Source organism: Acytostelium subglobosum, assembly GCF_000787575.1.
Source record: "Acytostelium subglobosum LB1 DNA, scaffold: scaffold4, whole genome shotgun sequence".
NCBI lineage: Eukaryota > Evosea > Eumycetozoa > Acytosteliales > Acytosteliaceae > Acytostelium > Acytostelium subglobosum.
Window position 1 is genome coordinate 752,463 of NW_012236528.1, and position 18,939 is coordinate 771,401.

Here is an 18,939-nt window from a genome sequence, read left to right on the forward strand (position 1 = left end):
ACCAACTAACCTATTGTATGAATGAGAGAGAGAGACACAGAGAACATATATTATTTGTAAACAAACTAGGATACAACAAAGAATGAATGAATGATAATGATGTGTGAATGTATGAATGGTGGAATGTTGAATGCTTGGAAACCAACAGAGTTCATTCATTTGGTGGGGTGACATCAATGTCCAACACTTCATTCATTCAATGATCACCTTATCAAGTAGTACACATATATATATTACTAATCAATCAATCAATGCCATATAGTGATTCACTCACTTTACTTTAATTGGTGAAGATCTTACCATCAGCACACTGCTTGAGCAACTCGGTGGTGACTCCAAGTATCTCACAGTACCACAGTCGACGACATACGGAATCACATTGCTCCATCCAGGTGGTGTGTGGTCCACTGCGAAGTTGGAAGTAGTAGTCGTCCAACAGGGTGTCATTGTGCAGGAAGCGTTGGGTCAGGTTGAACCAGGCCGCGTTGGACAGGTCAGGCATCTGGTATAGATCAATTGGTGTATACGCCAACTCCATGGTCAAGTTGCCCGAGATGTTGGCCTCGGTGATGTTCGTGCGGTACTGGTACCAGTTGGTGATCTCCATGGTGTCATAATTGAACTCGTACAGACGGATGGCTGGGTCGTGGCCAACGTAAGTGGTCATGCTTGGCGCGACGTAGTTGGTGCCGGTGGCCGTGCTGTGTGTGGCTGTGTCGGTGAACACGACCAACTGATCAAAGTGAGTATGACCGTAGAACTGGCCTACGATCACATCGCTGAAGCGCTCGACGATCGCCTCGTAGATGCGACACCAATGGTTGGTGGGCAGTGGGTAGAACGTGCAGGGGATGTGGCCCACGACCAACACCTTCTCGTTGTGTGCCTCAGCCTGCTCCAGCGTGTTGATGAACCAATCGGTTTGATTGTCGCGAATGTTCACGTTGGAGTGACGGAGCAAGTTGTAAAAGTTGAGGATATCAGCGTCGAACGTGAACAGGGAGACGACGCGCAGACCTGGCTGAAGCACCGAAGTGAAGTATCCAGCCTTCTTGACTGTGGCCACCTCCTCGGACGTGAGGAATTGTTGCCATGAGTCGGCCAGCGTATCCAGCAACCACTGCTGTTGTGGCAGCAGGAACTCATCCATTGGGTAGGACTCGTGATTGCCACACGATGGCATCACAATGGTGTTGGGGAAGTACTCGTGGATCAGATCGGACATCACTTGGATGGCGGTGATCTGAGTCTGCTCGTCCATCATCCAGACATCGTGGGGCGAGTTGTCGCCCGACCAGATGACCATGCTGATGGGCTTGGTCCTGTTGATCTCGACGATCTGGCTGAGGATCTGCTTGACCGTCCAGAGCGGAATGTCGCAGCTATGGTCACCCCAGAAGCCAGCCGTACCATTGCCAGTGCGGCAGCATTGTGGTTCGCCACAGTGTGGCTCGGAGCCCACGGTGTACAATGGGTCCATATGGATGTCTGCCAATTGCAGGATGTAGCTGGTACCAGAGAATCCAGTCTCTGATCTTGGTTGTGATGGTGCGGTCAAGACCTCTGGCTTCTTCTGGAGACGAGCCTTAACCTTGTCCAAGGCAGACTCTGCCACCTCACTAGACTTTACCATCTTGTTCACTGTCACCTCATTGGGGTCATGGCTACAGATTCCAAGCTTGTAGCAAATCTCTTTGTTTGATTGATTGATTGATTGATTGGTGAAGGAGAGGGAGTGGGAGAGGAAGAATGAGATGGAGACAGAGGTAAGCCAGACATGTTGATTATGTGTTGAAGCTATGGAGTCGGTGATATCAAACCTGATGGAGCAAGTTCGTCCTCGACGATAACATAGTAAACGATTGGTGCGTAAGCCTTCATAGTTCCAGAACACTAATTGATCGAGGGTCGTCGAAGGGCATATGGTCAATCAATCTGTCATTCAATCAATCAATGAGTTGAACTACTTACAACTTCTGGCTTCTCGAGGTGTAGACCAATGCAGACCTCAGTGGAACCTCTGATGACTTCCTCGTTTGAAGCATTTCTCTTCAAGGCATGACACAAAGTGTTAGTCGAACATGGACATCTTTAATCAATCAATCGATCAATCAAACATTGACATACCAATAGGAATCCATCGAATAAGGCAGCACCCATTAGACATAGATCACAACTGACCTCGAATCCCTTGGACACTATGTTATGGTCCTCGGCAGCGGAGTGTGCATAGGTGGACACCACCAGCATCATCGCCAGTAGTAGTAAAAGTCTAAACATCTTATTCATAGATAGTAATACTAATAAAGTAGTAGTAACTGAAGACTGATATGAAGTGATGTGACGCTGATCGTTGGTTGTTGCATAGGGTTGTAGTGAATGAGTGAGGTGGGCTACACATTAGGACCAACAGGTTAGATTGAATAGTTCCATCGAGTTAGTTGGTGAGAGTCCAAGTTAGTTCTTTTTTATTCTAAACGATCACCTGAGTTGTTGTTTCGCCAAAGGTCGCACACATAGTCTATCAATATCTATCTGGTTGCGTGTCATTTCGCTAACCGGGGACCGAATGCCATCATCAAACAGTGTAGTGGGGGTCTTGGGCTTGATTGGACCAAGGTCTTTGACCTGATCAACAATATCTGTGCGGGGGTAGGGTTCCATTTCGGAACTTGCACTCGGGTTGATCAGTAATCAATTTGGAAGTTCAAGGTCTGAGACTAAGTTGGATGTGGTAAGACACTGTACTGCTAGAGCAGTGTTGTTGTTTATTTGTTATGATGATCCCGTTCAGTCACTATTAGTGAATCAATCGGTCAATCAATTATAAACAGTGATGGCGCGTCATCAAAGGATGACGCAAGGTGAATGATGGATTTGCTGCACAGGTCCATGCATGGCGTATGAGTTGACACTTTGATTGAGTATCATCCATTCCAAGTAATTAATGACCTATACCTGTTGTCTAATCTAATTATATATATATATAAGGTCTATCTCTCTTCATGATTCTTTTGATGATATTGATGTAGTTGTAGTTGTGGTCGTGGATGTTGTTGATAGGTTGTGATGATGTTCATCGAGCTTGCAACTTAGAAAGTCTGATGGATCGCTGATGGGATTGATTGGCTGCGAGGAGAAGGATGGTGGAGTCTTAACGGTGAGCACCTCGAATGACAAGGGCAGTATGTGGGGAGAGCTGACTGGTGGTGAGGTGATTGGGGATGAGACGTTGGAGAGTGAGAGTGAAGGTGAGGAGGGTGCCGACAGACATGTGTTGTCTTCGACATTGGCAAAGGGCACGGGCGACGACGACGAGCTGTTTGTCTCGGACTCGCCTTTCAGGCCCTCTTTGCTGGCCCAGTTCATGAGGCTCAGGACAAAGCCAAAGTTGGGTCTGCTGATGGGTCGGATGTCGCGAATGTATGATGTGGCCAGTTGCAGTGTCAGACGATCATTGTGCATCAGCCAAAGGATACACAGGCATGGACTGCGACTGACGCCCATCTGGCAGTGCACAAACACCTTGCCCTGTCTGCTGCGAGCCTCCTCGATAAAGGCAATGACGGACGAGAACACGGCGCCAATGTCTTCGCTAGACTCGTCGCGCAACGGGAACTTCTTGTAAACGAATGGGTGGTCGGGATGGTCTTCAAAGTAGTTCTCGCACTCGACCGACGCGTTGATAATATGAGTGATGCCGAATGATTGCAGTGTCTGCAGCTCAGAGGCGATGCGCTGGCTGCCCATATACAAGTAGTCCGTGACCTTTGTGCAAACGTTATTATACTGCTTGACCGAGTCGCCTTCGCAGTTCATCCATGAGCTCTGTTCGAAACGATTCGCGACCATGTCCGACCTTGACGTATGTGGGGAGTGGCTATTGTGCTTTAATTTCTTGATGTGGTAGCCACTTGGACTGATGTTGGTTGTTGTACTATTATTATTATTGTTGCTAATGTTGATGTTGATATTATTATTTACAAGATTGTTTGAGTATGATGACGAGGATGGCGTGAGGCATGTTGAAGGTGATGAAAGAAGTGATGGGGATGGTGATGATGAACTTGATGAACTGCCACTGCTACTGCTACCACTACTACTGCTTCCACTACTATTGTTTAAGTTATTACTACTACTAAAGATATTTCTATGATTAATTATATTGTTATTATTATTACTTCTATTATTATTATTATTATGATGGTATGATGAATCTGAACCGAAACTGTTTACTAATTGTATCTTTATGTCTTGATTGAATCTTGGTATTGTCTGTGCACCATCAATGTCAACCGAGAGCTTCTTCCTCTTTCGTATTAATGAACTCTCGGTCGATGTATGTTGTTCATCCATCACTTTGATCTTTATATTCTCTGACATGTCATTGCTCATGTTCTCAAGTTTGAGCATATCTATATTATATATTATAATCTTTTATCTGATTGATTGATTAATTGATTGAATGATTGAATGAGATATATATATCTACAACAGCAATGAGAATGAGAATGAATGGATGAATGAAAAAAAGACAGGACAGAGATCAACAACGAGAGTGGTGTATCCTTATAAAGTGTTCATCACGTGCGTTGTTGTATCTATCTATATCTATCTTGTTGTTGTGGGTGTGTGTGAATTGGAAAATGGATGGGATAGTGAGAGCAATAATAGAGAGAATCAATGTGAGTGCACACAAACACAATACCTAATAATGCTGCCACTACACTCTCTTCGTGGTGTGTGAGTCTCAAAGCGCCTCACCCGAAAAAACAGACCAGAAGAAAAAATAATACTCGAGTATCAAACAACCCCTCTATACGCTATTAATAACTTTTGGTGAGCCCACCCCCCACGGGCCCATCCACCCTTCTCCCCCCCACAACCCCCTAAAATCATTGTCATTTATCGACCTCTCCTTCTATCGATCAATGAGCGTTGACCAATCATTGCCTCCCCCTTGAAATGGCAATGACAATGACAATTACGAATGTGTGTGTTGCATTGACACTAACCCGAGGTTATGAAAGATGGAACCCACCTCCCCTCACCTTCATTTAGTGAGTTGAAAGCCAACCAACTGTTGATTGAATTGAATTGTATGTATGAGTGATGAGTAACTGTAAGAGTTCAATAAAAGATGATCTTAATTATATCACTACTCACACACATCACCTGTTTCTTTGAGAACTGACACTCAGACCTATCCCTTCATGGACTCATAGTGAAGTGTATAAATAACACCAACTGAGCAGTACCCTAAATTATTATTTATCAGATCCTAACGTTTAGTCCCTGACGGGAATAGACACACCACCCTCAATGATGTGGAAGAAGTGGATGCTAATAAAGGATCACATCACTATTCTCATTGATCATCAATCAATGGATTGATTGATGGATGTTATTATTAACATCATGTTCACACAACTCATATATTTAACCTGTTACTGAACAATACATCCAAGACATAAATCATTAAATCGGGATGTTTGAACAACAACGACGACCTAAAGTCATTCATTGCTAATTGTACATACATCATCATCATCATGATCATCATCACGGTCAAATTCATCGTCATCAATCATTCAATCAATCAACAATTATTCATTCAATCTGTTAATTCAATAATAGAGAGTGTTACTTCCTCAGATCCAAATGAGGACACAACACAGTTCTACTTTGGGAGACTCTTATGGGAGACTATTAATGACCATACTGCCGGGATTTAGTTCAATGAACATTATCTCCTATCAATGGATTTTGTTGCCCCAGGAGCAGATTTGTCATTACCTCTGTTCTTGGCAGTATGGTACCTAAAATGAAATACACTAGTATTAAGACTTTGTCTTGAGATGGAAGATAATAGAATGAATATACATCAAGGTTGAAATTGATGAGCGGTTACTGTCAAAGCTTGACATTCTGGTCAAAATATGTATGATGACCAAACTTCATATACATTGTCAAGTTGAGCAATATAGACTGAAGGTAAACTATAAAAATATAGTTTACAATTGTTACCATTTATTAACTGTTATATAATACTAAATAATAAAACTATATTGATGATTAATCATTTCCCAATTGTATGAGATATTGATTGGAAAAGTGATACGACTTGTTGTAAAAATCAAACTTTGTGATTGATCCAACTTGTATTCTGTTTCTCTCACACATACAATACGTGTATTAACAACAACCCACCTAACTCAACTCACTCTTACAAACATGAGCACATAACATAAACACACAACATAAACACACAACATAAACATAAACACACTTATAACTTACCAAGGCTTTACATGTATATGTATCAGTTGACAGACAACAGACTCACACCCAATTGTGTTACGCAATAGAGTTGTTCCATTTAATTCATTCAATTAGGACTATATAGCGAGCGAGACTGAACTGAAAGAGATATATTTATATATATATAATATTACATTATTATACACACGTTTGACATTGTGTGACACATTAGATATATAGTGACAAAGAGAGAGAGATAGAGATATATTATAACACAGAGATATATCTCTTATAATACTATTTATATTTATTTATATATATATATATACATTTAATACAGGATGACACTTAAACAACAACAAATATGTTGTGGAGGTGGCAGTAGTCGAAGTAAACATCATCATCAGATACTGGCACCAACAATAACAACAACAACAACATGTATATTGCTCATTCTTTTATTGTTCTGTAACATTACATACTCAAAGGTAAGCGATATTGATTAATCAATCAATCAATCATACATATTTGAGCTCAACTAATATAGTATGATCGATATATATAGCAGGAGGATTCAACTTTGAAGACACAGTCACAGACAGCAGCTTCAACCTCAGATTATAGCTTATCATCATCTTCATTGACATCGAGTGGAAGCACAGCAGCGGATAATATTGATGCACATCTACGCAACTTGACGAATGTGGACAACACTCACTTTGCATTCCCAAGAAATATCACTAGACTCTTCAAAGGAGACTGGAACATTAGCAGTGCGCTGCCTTCCAGCCAGGTGTTCTCATTCGACAGACAGTCGGGCCAGACCATATTCTCACTGCTCAACATCCATCGTTATCCATCACTCACATTCGATAGTGTCGAGGGTGAGATGATCATTCGCGACGGTGTCTACTCATCGGACAACTCAAAGAAATACCTCATGGTTGGAATATATGAATTCGAACTTGGTCTAGCAACATTGGTCGCATTCCCTCATCAATAGTATGCAATCAATCATTCATCCATTCATCCGCTCGATTGATGATCAAGCTGACTCACTCATACCTTCACCACACAATCATTACAGCGGGATATTCACAGCACCAATGCAACTCAATATTACAAATGCGACGACAGCTGACAATGCCAAGGCACAGATGGGACAGTGGATGCTCAACTCAACGTCGACAGATGAATGTTTACTTCAGGTTACATACCAGTTCGAATCAAACAATACCAACTCCAACGTCAATCAAAATGAGGACATGGAAGAAGGTAACGTACACACACACAAGTACGCATGTACCAAGCCATCCATTCCTAACATAATCAATTACAGAGGATGAGCATCTATTCAAAGTTAATGGACAGTACACTAGCAATCTTTGTAAGATTGATTTGACCATCGATGCATCATCAATCATAATGAGCATATACCGTGCCAAATGGGTCAACTATGTGATCATGGTATCACTATGTTCATTCGTACAGATATTCGTATTGATCAAACAGATGGACAACTCTGGTACACAGGCTGGCGCTGCCAAGGTATCACTATACACCGTCGGCATGCAAGCCATCATGGATGCATATCTCTTCCTACTTCACTTGACAGGTGGAGTTGTCTTTGAATCACTCTTCAATGCATTCGCCACAGCAGCCTTCTTCCAATTCATCACTTTCTCATTGTTCGAGATGCGATATCTATTGATCATACTCAAGGCCAACATACCACAGACTGCTGCCGAGGGCTGGGGTATGTTATTGTTATATCATTCCGAACATCATACATCATCTAACCATACTCAATCAATCAATCATGACATATAGATGCACTTCGCAGAGAGTTCTCATTGTTCTATTTAAAGTTCTGTATGTATTAGATTACCGCCAGTGTATTCAATCATTCATGCAGTTGACTAACGCACTACTATCAATCTACATCAATCCATCCAGACACAATAATGATATTGATTATAATGGTTATATACTATGTCAGCTCACTATTCCAGGTGATACTATTCATACTCTTCTCCTATTGGGTACCACAGATATGGTCCAATGTGTACAGATCAACACGAAGACCTTTCATTTGGTCTTATGTACTTGGAATGTCAATCACCAGATTATCATTGCCACTGTGTAAGTGCACCTTGTTACCATCATTTAATGGACATCAAACTAATCAATCCAATCTACAACAACAACAACAACATAATAGACTTCTATGGATGTCCAAACAACTTCTTCTCCATCAAACCAAACTTTGCCTACTGTGCTATTATGGTGATGTATGTATAAACATGATATCTAAGGAACAAGTCCGTGAACAATACTAACTCATTATGATTATTATTATTATAGATGGACATGTATCCAAGTGTTGACTCTATGGCTACAGGACAAATACGGACCACAATTCTTTGTTCCAAAGAGAGTATGTATCCAATCAATCAATCAATTATTCATTCAATCAATCCATGTACACCTCTAACATAACAATCATATACACTACTAATATACAATCACATTAGTTCTTGCCACCAAAGTATCAGTATACAAGACCAATAAGCAACTCTATAAGGAACAGAGAGGAGGGACAAGGATGTGTTATATGCATCAACGATATAGAGGAGAATGACTCTGAGTATATGATAACACCATGCGACCATCTATTCCATGAGCGATGTCTACTACGCTGGATGGACTTTAAGATGGAGTGTCCAACATGCCGCAGGCCAATACCTGCTCCATAAAGTAGTTTATATATACATTACATTAGTTATATTTCTATTTATTGTATACGGTGGTTCATTCACGAATCTATTCATCCTAATATGGTTATTGGACAATCAATATCCATTTAAATGGTTGTTTGTTATATATTTTGAAGATCATCAATGTGTACACAGTTATTAATTACCAAGAATAAATAGTAGAACAATTGTATATGTTGTTATAACTATGGAGCCGATGGATGGGTAAGTACCATATTATATATGATTGAATAATATATTAATATTTAATTTCTTTATTTATTTATTTATTTAGATTTAATATAATATTATTTCTTGTTGCTAAAATGCAACAAAAGAAAGTAACTAATATTAAACTAAGTAATACCCAAATGAAACTTGTTGATGATGCAATCGAAGGAGATATGTTCTCATTTGTAATTAGGTCTGTTGATTGGATGACAGAACGAACTCACACTTCTCAATCTACTACAACAATGACAATGTTGGCCGGGCCTATCAAGATGTTTATGAAGCCTCGAGGTGATATGAGTACCTACCTTTGCCCTACAACTTTGAAGGACAAAGAGTTACTTGTGTTCAGGTATAAGTTATATACCTCCAATATGGCCATTGAGATAGCCAAGACCCGAAAGGTAATATGGCCACATAGAGACTATGAACTAGGCAGACCGTTACAAACTAGGAAGAGGATGGTCGAAGTTTACACCGAGAGGCTTCGATCTCAAGAGGAGACTAAGAGAATCAAGCTTTCTCAAGAAGAGGAACAGTTCAAGGACTCTTTCAAGGACACCAAAGAGGACTTAGAGGACCTATCTTCATTGGAGCCCTTCAACTCTGACGATGATGAAGAAGACGATGATCAAACCGTAGAGGATACTAATGTGAGGAAGGACATTATGGACTCCAACGATATCATCTCCACTCCCCCCCTAACTCGAGTACCACCTTGTGCCACATCAAATTCTACCAATCAGAAGAAAGATATAATTCCAGGGTCAGCAGATTGCCCCATTGATGTTGACACTTTGGTAGTCCCAAAGGATTTCACCAGCTTCGATTTCCCGATCGAGACAACCATCAAGGAAGAGAATAATAACTCCAATATCAAGAAAGAGAATGATAACTCTGATATCAAGAAAGGCAATGATAACAACAACAACAACAACAACAACAATATCAGCCCTCAACCATATTCTTCACCACTATCTCAAGCAATATTATCCAATTTGGATGCGTATATCTCCCAGATGATCTCCTCACAAATCCAACAACATAGTAGTCAAGAATCAAACAATCATGTTGTACACTATAAATGTACAATTGAAAGAAAACAGTAGTATAAGTTACTGCTGGTCAACTTGAGCTGACACGACGACAACCCGATTCGAATTTCGATCATTCCTCACCACCCACACCCTTTCATCAAACAAAGTAATCATTCAATAAATCAATCAATCATACATTCGCAATATATTCATATACAGATAACATTAATACTTTATTCTTACAAGATACATAGATGGGCGGTATAAAAGCAGTTATATTGGTTGGTGGACCTAGCAAGGGTACTAGATTCCGTCCACTCTCTTTGGACGATGTACCCAAGTTATTGTTCCCAATCGCAGGTAGACCAATGATCTATCATCACATTGAGGCATGCTCAAAGGTCAAGGGTATCACCGAGGTCATCCTACTCGGCTTCTTCCCAGAGAATCAGTTGGCTGCCTTTATCGACGCAACTTCAAAGGAGCTCAACGTTCCCATCAGGTATGACCATGATCACATAGCATAGCATTAGCATAGCACTTACAGATCGATAATATATTTAGATATATCAATGAGGTTAAGGTGCTGGGAACTGCTGGAGGACTTAGCAGATACCGCGATCAGATATTGTCTGGCTCACCAGACTATGTGTTCATCCTGCACTCTGACATCTGCTGCTCATTCCCAATGCAGTCATTGCTTGAGTTCCACATCAAGCATGGCAAGACATGCACCATCATGGGTATGACCGTCGAGAAGAAGGAGTACGCCAATCAATACGGCTGTCTCATTCGTGATGAGAGCACCAATGAGTTGCTGCACTATGCTGAGAAGCCAGAGACCTTTGTGTCTGACTGCATCAACTGTGGAGTCTACTGTATCACACCAGCCTTCTTTGACACGATGGCCAAGACCAGCAATGAGCTTCAACTCTCAATGCAGAATGTATCCTTAGAGTATCCGTATGTATGATTGAATGATTGAGTGATGGGAGTGAGTCACGGCAGAGCACTAACACGTGATCGATCACATAACAACAACAGAGAGATCCTTAAGAAGGGAGTCGAGCAGGGTCGTCTTAGACTTGAGCAGGACATCTTTGTGCCATTGGCTGGCTCTGGATCGATTGTAGTATATCCTTACACTGGCTTCTGGCGTCAGATTAAGAATGCAGGGTATGAATATGAATGATGCCAATCAATCAATCAATATGTATGATCATACACTAACTTATTAATTGATCAATCAACATTTTAGATCACCAGTGTATTGCCAGGAGTTGTATTTGAACCATTATGCCAAGACTAAGCCAGAGGCTTTGTCCAAGGGCGAGAACATCACTGGCAACGTAATCATCCACCCCTCAGCCACAGTGGACCCAACCTCAAAGATTGGACCCAACGTGTACATTGGACCAAACGTCAAGATTGGCAAGGGCGTCAGAGTGCTCAACTCTATAATATTGGATGAGACTGAGGTCAAGGTATGTCCATCATCCATCCTCATGTGGCGTGTGTCCGCACCTCAACTCCGTACTAACAATCATATGACCGTAGGACCGCGCATGTATTCTTTATAGCATCATTGGATGGAGAAGTGAGATTGGATTCTGGGCAAGAATCGAGGGTATTCCAAACTATACTCCATTCCTCTACAGCCAGGACAAGAGAAAGGGTATCACAATCTTTGGCGCTGGCGCCCAGGCCAACGGCGAGATTATTGTCTCAAACTGCATCGTCATGCCTCATAAGCAATTGGACAGGAACTACAACAACGAGATCATCCTGTAGACTATCAATCAAGAGTCCTCCAGTATCACTCGCACAACAACATCAATAGCAACAGCAACAACAACGCCAATGAATAATAAATAAGAATAAGGAATCATTCCAACACCATCCATCCAATCAAGCCAACCTGATCTGCTGATGATGATGATGAAGATGACCTGTCTGCTATGTTATATATAATGTAATGTAATGTAATGTGAACATCGTACTATCCACTTGATTAGATAGTAGTATATTGGTATGTAGAGTTGGCATTCGAGCTAGCTCCTTCCAAGTATATAAGGTTAATTGTGACACTGAGTATATTGCTATCGCTATTGCTATCGCTATCTCCTCTATATCTACTTCTCGTTTGGCAAAAAGTAGATTGGGTCGGCCTTGACCTCCTTGATGTACTCCTTGGTGGCAGCCTCCCAAGCTGGTCCGTGGGACTCGTGTGGGCCTAAACATTATTCGATCATTCATCATAATGATTGATTGAAAATGATTGATTATCAATGATTGATTGATTGAGTTGTCGATATGTTAATCACCTGTTGTTCTGTATTTGTTGCGCGCAGCAAGCAGTGCATATCCCATATGGGATTGAATGGCATGTCGCGTCGCCATTACACAATGTAATGTGATCGATCACTATTCCCCCTGCACGTGCTTTAATCTGCGTCTTCTTTGTCATTGTGATGATGACTATGCTGTTCAACCTACGCTTGGTGGATCTGGCGGTGGCGGTGATGAGGGCAGCGACACCCATGGTGGCGGCAATACCAATGCAGGTGATGTAGCCCTTTGGCAAACCGTAACCCTCGAGCTTGGTGATGGTGTATGGGTAGCCGTGGAAGCCACGTGGGAATCTAAGCTTGAACTGCTCGGTCATTTTATAGAGAATCTCTGTAAACTGTTTAAGTTATCTGTAATATATTTTTGTAATTATCTCAATGAATGTCGTCTGTATATTTGATAATGGGAGTGAGTGAGTGGAGGCGGGCAACAGAGAACGGGGTGGTGATGCGAGATCACTCCCAACACAGTGTTTTGGGTGTTTTGTTAATTCTGAAAAATAAGACGAAACGATCACGTGTGTGATTCTCTGGCAACGTTACCCCATCAAACTGATCGTGGTGGGCTATGAGTGTTTATTAGATTGATTGGTTGGTCAAGTAAGTGTTGTGTTCCAACAATCGATCACACATGTTGATGATGCGAAGATTTCCATTCAAACAGGAATGACGACGAACTACTCTGAGCAACATGGTCATGTTCATCTGGATCACTGATCTTTGAAATGCTGACTGTGATCTAGGAAGTGGACCATCAACACCAACATCAACATCGCCTTCAAACAAGTAACTGAGTACCTTGTGATGATTGCTGTCTGATGCATAGTAAATGGCCTTCATTGATGGAAGATGTCTTTTGAGTTGTGTTGGTGTGGTGCATCGCTGATGGACAACTCGTATGATGTCCAACCTGCCATTCTCACAAGCCCGATCGATCAAATGCACAAGGGCATCAGATTTGACATCATCCACACTGATATGTCCATGGTCAAACAGATGATTGAGTGCTGATGTGTTGCAAAATAGTTCCAATCTGATATAGTCTGGGAATCTGTGATCATCCTCCATTCCATAATACAACCTCTTGTTGCAAACTCTTTGAGCGATTTGAACCAGATACTCCAATGCCTCATTGTCTCCTCGATTGATACAAGCCTCAACGACCATGTGGAAACATTGACTGCCAAGCATCAAATGAACCGCACTGTTTGGATTTGTGTAATAGTCCTTTGAGTATTGCTCCATGATCAACTTGATCAGAGTGAGTGACTTTGATGCAGCACTGGTTAACAACTTGGCCAACTTCTTTGGTTCCAATTGCTCCTCGGATTGGTCCAAATGCTTGGCAAACTCAATGATCAAATCTTCCGTCACCATGCTTCCAGGCAAGCCAACTCGATCAATCAAAGAGCCAAGATGACTGGAATTGAGAATTCTGGTCGCTGTGTCTTTGCTCAATATGGTCCTGATATTGTCCACATTGCCAACCTCTGCAGCCTTCTTGAGATCCTCTGGGGTGTTGGCGTCTGGCTGCTCAGCGGGCATTTGGAGGGACACTGACAAGTTGATGTAGGGAAGTGCCTTCAGTCGATCAATCAAGTCAGTTGATTTGATTGAAGGATGAATTTTGTCAATGTTATATTCCACTGGCAAGTCTGGCTGTGATGACAGGGCGGTGAGTATGAAGTTGGCCACATCCAAATGTCCTTTCTCGAACACTTCAGACATTAAGTCTTGGTTTACAATGTCCATTGAGTCTCTATAGCAGGTATCCTTGGCCATGGCCTTCATACAATGTGAGTGCATTCGCTCGACCATGCCCAAATGTCCATTCTGTGCCGCCAGTGTGAAATAATCTCTCAGATCGTCGAGATCCCTGAATGACTCTGGCTCGTGCCTTACAATTGTATTTGATAATATGTCCAGATAATCCTGTCGACCATGTTTGCAACATAGATTGATCAAAGAGCAACAATTAAAATCCGAGTTTTTGGCATCCAACAATCTTTGAACAATATTCGAATCTTGTCCAAGATAGAATTGGATGACCTGTGCCAGGTTATGCTCCATCGACTTGTCAAGTATATGGGTATGGAAGTAGGGTGAGATGATTAATCGTTGGTCCATCAACTGGAGCATCTCCAATGCCCATTGTTTGTTCAACCAACCATTGTTGCCGATCATCGAGTCGAAGTATTCTTGTGAATGAAGAAGTGGGAGTTTGGCGCCATGTTGAATGAGTTTGCGAAGGAAAGATGGATGTCTGACCAATGCCATGTCCGATTCCCTTAATTCAATAGTGGACAAGGACGAGGCATATTGATCAAACATAGTCTCCCATTGTGGATGGGTGCATGATGATATATGCTTGAAAATCAACCTACTCTGTTCATCAGTGAGCCTTATCTCTGGGTTGGCCAGAAGTACCTCGACCGCACGAGTGTCACACTTGGACATAGCGACTTGCAACAATGTTGAGGCTCCACCCTGCATGATATAGCCCACAACATTTGATGGAGAGTAGTACTTGAGGAACCATTCAGTGGCACCATACTTGATGTAATCAATTAAACAATGTCTGTCAATCAACTGTGATCCTTTGATCAAATGTTTGTCATTGATTCCAAGTGACTTGTGAACACGTCCAATCTGTTCCATGACCATCATACCAAGCTTGGTGTCTCTGAACACTGTGTGGAATGCTGTCTCCATTGATAATGATGATATTGCTTGATAAACATGGAGTCCTTGATCAATCAGAGTTTTGGACTTTACACTGTAAGTTTGATTGATTGTTTGATAAAGAGCGAGTTTGAGTGAATGATTGATGGATACCAATGATGCTGTTGCTGAACTTACAATTGATGGACTGAGAGCGTTCGCAACTTGATCTGATCAGTGCACATCATGATCAGTCGAGGAAAGTCATGTTGGTAACCAATTTTGAGGATCGAGTGGAGTACTCCTAATTGGTGTACACATGACTTGTCGATGAATGTCTTCGAGTTGAAGTAGTGCTCCATCGTGCGATAGCAATTGTGTTCAGCCATTGAGTTCAACGTCTCCAGCGTTGGTCTAAGCAATGGCTTGGTCTTGTCATGATCAAACAAACGTTCTAGCAATCGGACATTGTCGATCCTGTCCTTCACCAGTGCTTGGTAAATGATGTTTGCAATCTCCTTGTCATTGAGTTGCTCGCGAGTGAACTGATTGATCACATATTCAAACACTTCCACGTGAGGATTGCTTGCGGCACACACACACAACCTAACGCAACTTCTAACGTAGTCCAGGTGATTGAGAATGAGTTTCACATCAGACAATGATGTTGATGGGTGGGCAACATATATAAATGCTGACACTTTGGCATCATGGCGATCAAGGTACTTGGTGTCGCTAGCGTTTTGAAAGAGAAACTCAAATGTCTCGCGACATCTGCTCTCCAACGCCTTGGAAACACCTTGGTAGGGCACATTGAAGCGGGTATAAAGCTCCTTCATCACTAAAGCTGAGTAGCCTGCAGCAGCCCTCATTGCCAAATCAAGTGAACGAGGTGATTGATGATTGCAATTGGCAATGAACTGGAGAACAATGTCGGCAGTGATTTTGCTGCCTTTCCTGCCAACGGCCGTGATCATGTTGGCGAGTGAGCTATTCTTGAAGTTCAGCGGGGTTGCGCGAGGACTTGAGATGAAGGTTGCCATCTTGTGGGACATCCCTTGACACATCAATGGTCCCAAATCATCAATCTGATCAATGAGTGTCTCGAGCGCTGCCATGTTCTCAATGTGTAGTGCTGTCAATGGTCTAAGTTGAAGCCTCGCGGTGGCCAGGCTCACATTCGTTGGTCCACTGCCACTGGCCGATCGGGGTAATCCCAAGAGATTGAGTACCTGATTCTCACAACTCTGCGAGATGTTGCCATTGCCAAAGTGATGTTGGAGCAGATGCTTGATGAATGTCTCTTGTCCATTGTCCTTCGCCGCGTCAATGATATTCTTGATATCCCTCCCGTTGGTGAGGTACTCTGCGCCAAAAGATGTACTGATGAATGATTGGAACATGTCGATGTTGCCAGACTTGGCACATTTCTGAAGACACTTTGAGAGCAGCTGCACAGGAAAGTGTATCTGGGCCCTGGATGGCATGTTGTCCAAAATGTATTGAACACTGTCAATAATGTTACACCTGGTCGAGTGCAGGAGTGCAGCCTGCCAGAGCTCAGTCAGATCAAACAGAATGTGGAACTCCTCGTGTAGCAGACGGAGCATGGCAAGGCGGATACCACGTCGCTCTAAACTATGCCTTAATCCGATTCGGTTGTCTTCATCATCACCGACGACAGTGAAGTGTTGTAGGAGCAGACGAACAAACTCCACATTGCCCGAGTCAATAGCCAATGGAAGGTTTCTCATAGAGCTAGCTTGGGGTAACAGGCGGTGGCCTGTGGCTGCGAGGTAGGACTGAAGAATGTACAAGTTGCCATATCTGAACATCACATCGAACTCAACACAAGTGGCTTCAATCTTCATTCTACTGATCAGATGATTGAATACAGTCACATTGTTGTAGTGTGCAGCTTGCCTCAACAGATTGTTATTGTCGATGGGGTAGTCGTCAGCGATGCTGTCAAAAGTCTTGATGAACATATCAGTGGCGTTGAATCGCAACATGTCAACGAGACTCATGTTGTGAAGTTGACTCCCTTTGATTAATGATTTGATCATAGGTATGTTGCTGTTTTTGTTGTTGTTGTCATTGTTGTTGTAGTAGTCATCATACTCTGACGATTTGATTGATGGCTGTGGAAGATTGATCCATATCTGGTGCATATCAGTCACATGTCCAATGATGATGTTGACCAACAAGTGATTGTGGAACACTTGGTTGATACAACTTGTGTCCTTATCATTCATCATTATTTGTTTGTTTGATTGTTTGTTTGTTTGTTTGATAAAGATGATTCTGTTAATGAAACAACGGAGCACGTCACCTCCTTTATCCTCGTCATCATCACCATCAGATATTTTGTAAAAGAGGATGTTACTTTATGTCGTGATGGCACCTTCACACCATTCGTAAAGAGGTATCTATCCTGAGTTGTTGGACATCTTTGCTCACTCACACTCAACAACTTGACACTGCTTGGTGAATCTCATCTGGGGTTGGACTCTGCGCTGATCAATATGTTAAATGGCAACTTCTTTTCATCACCAGACAGCACATTTGAGTTCAAGGGTGTTGGCCAAGGTATAGACCACCTTGCCAATGTTGTCATCTCCATCAACAGTCACATTCTTCTTCCACGGTAGGGCCAAGGTCACTTTCCCTACTCACTCTCCTCGACACTATTCATACCAATTGATCCAATTGACCAGTGTCCCATTGTTACAACCAACTGTGTTACCATCCAGTTATGAGTGCTCAAATCTTGCATTCCCAAACAGACACAAGATTGAAGTGAATAGTACTACACTTCTGTATGTCACTGAGAAAACTAAATATGATTGGAGTGTTCATTGTTGGAGACACAATTATCAGTGATGTTGAAGTTTGAGTTGTTATTGATCGACAAACTCACACTTATTACTCTTCCACTTCAATTTTCAAGTTATATGGTGATGCACATCACTGGAATGATCTTTTCCAAAGATAGTAGATTAATTCATTCATCCATTCATTTATTCAATCAAATATATATATATATATGTAATATATATTAGTATGACTACTCTTAAATATATTGTTGTCTTTATTTTTGGTTGCAACACCTTCAGACTGTTTAACTCAGGAAAGTGATGTCAATGACACTTTGCAGAACAAGATAACAAACAACACTCAACTTAAGTCAGATGGTGGCTCTACTTACTACTATAATGTTTCCACTTGTGCCACTAAATATTCATGTTTCATTGAATTCAATGATCCAGGTCATTAGATTGGTTCAAATAGACCATCTTGCACAAACCCTCTAGATGTGGTGATAGTATATAATGATATGTTAATTATGCCTCAATATCTATTGGAAATTGTGTACTTGGCATGATCAACCTGAGATCAATTTCAACAACTATCTACGCTCCAATGCCGTCCACCAAGAATATGACTCCTCCTCAATGTGTGTGGATGGCTCGTGCTGGCGCTGCTTTGTCTCTGGCGCTCACATTGCGTCGCTATCGCGACTTCATTTCTCACTGTCAGAAGTTTCAATACTGATTAAAAACTTATATAAATATTTTTATAGTTACTTAGTTAATTAAGTTAATACAAATAATGGAAAAGTACTGAAATAATATTAATAGGGAT

The 18,939-nt window shown here is 41.8% G+C and overlaps 6 protein-coding genes across 6 annotated transcripts; 2 read left to right on the top strand and 4 right to left on the bottom strand.

Moving 5' to 3' along the window:
• Positions 1-280: 280 nt before the first annotated feature.
• SAMD00019534_024640 (hypothetical protein) lies at positions 281-2,253 on the bottom strand (the record flags this gene model as incomplete). Its single annotated transcript, XM_012901762.1, has 4 exons — positions 281-1,692; positions 1,821-1,893; positions 1,972-2,049; positions 2,128-2,253. The coding sequence occupies 4 exons, from the start codon at positions 2,251-2,253 to the stop codon at positions 281-283; spliced, it is 1,689 nt and encodes a 562-aa protein (XP_012757216.1).
• A 756-nt stretch (positions 2,254-3,009) lies between these two features.
• SAMD00019534_024650 (hypothetical protein) lies at positions 3,010-4,263 on the bottom strand (the record flags this gene model as incomplete). Its single annotated transcript, XM_012901763.1, has 2 exons — positions 3,010-3,998; positions 4,113-4,263. Coding segments are annotated over 2 exons (1,140 nt in total), but the record flags the coding sequence as incomplete, so codon positions are not given.
• A 2,339-nt stretch (positions 4,264-6,602) lies between these two features.
• Positions 6,603-9,017, top strand: SAMD00019534_024660 (hypothetical protein; the record flags this gene model as incomplete). The annotated part of the gene is made up of 9 exons (XM_012901764.1): positions 6,603-6,749; positions 6,827-7,263; positions 7,349-7,536; positions 7,601-8,017; positions 8,092-8,133; positions 8,218-8,403; positions 8,483-8,552; positions 8,626-8,698; positions 8,796-9,017. The coding sequence occupies 9 exons, from the start codon at positions 6,603-6,605 to the stop codon at positions 9,015-9,017; spliced, it is 1,782 nt and encodes a 593-aa protein (XP_012757218.1).
• A 1,522-nt stretch (positions 9,018-10,539) lies between these two features.
• On the top strand, positions 10,540-12,076 carry SAMD00019534_024670 (hypothetical protein; the record flags this gene model as incomplete). The annotated part of the gene is made up of 5 exons (XM_012901765.1): positions 10,540-10,787; positions 10,850-11,248; positions 11,330-11,461; positions 11,544-11,769; positions 11,843-12,076. The coding sequence occupies 5 exons, from the start codon at positions 10,540-10,542 to the stop codon at positions 12,074-12,076; spliced, it is 1,239 nt and encodes a 412-aa protein (XP_012757219.1).
• Positions 12,077-12,299: 223 nt separating this feature from the next.
• SAMD00019534_024680 (hypothetical protein) lies at positions 12,300-12,946 on the bottom strand (the record flags this gene model as incomplete). The annotated part of the gene is made up of 2 exons (XM_012901766.1): positions 12,300-12,518; positions 12,782-12,946. Coding segments are annotated over 2 exons (384 nt in total), but the record flags the coding sequence as incomplete, so codon positions are not given.
• A 234-nt stretch (positions 12,947-13,180) lies between these two features.
• Positions 13,181-17,321, bottom strand: SAMD00019534_024690 (hypothetical protein; the record flags this gene model as incomplete). The annotated part of the gene is made up of 3 exons (XM_012901767.1): positions 13,181-13,199; positions 13,265-15,409; positions 15,493-17,321. The coding sequence occupies 3 exons, from the start codon at positions 17,319-17,321 to the stop codon at positions 13,181-13,183; spliced, it is 3,993 nt and encodes a 1,330-aa protein (XP_012757221.1).
• Positions 17,322-18,939: the final 1,618 nt, after the last annotated feature.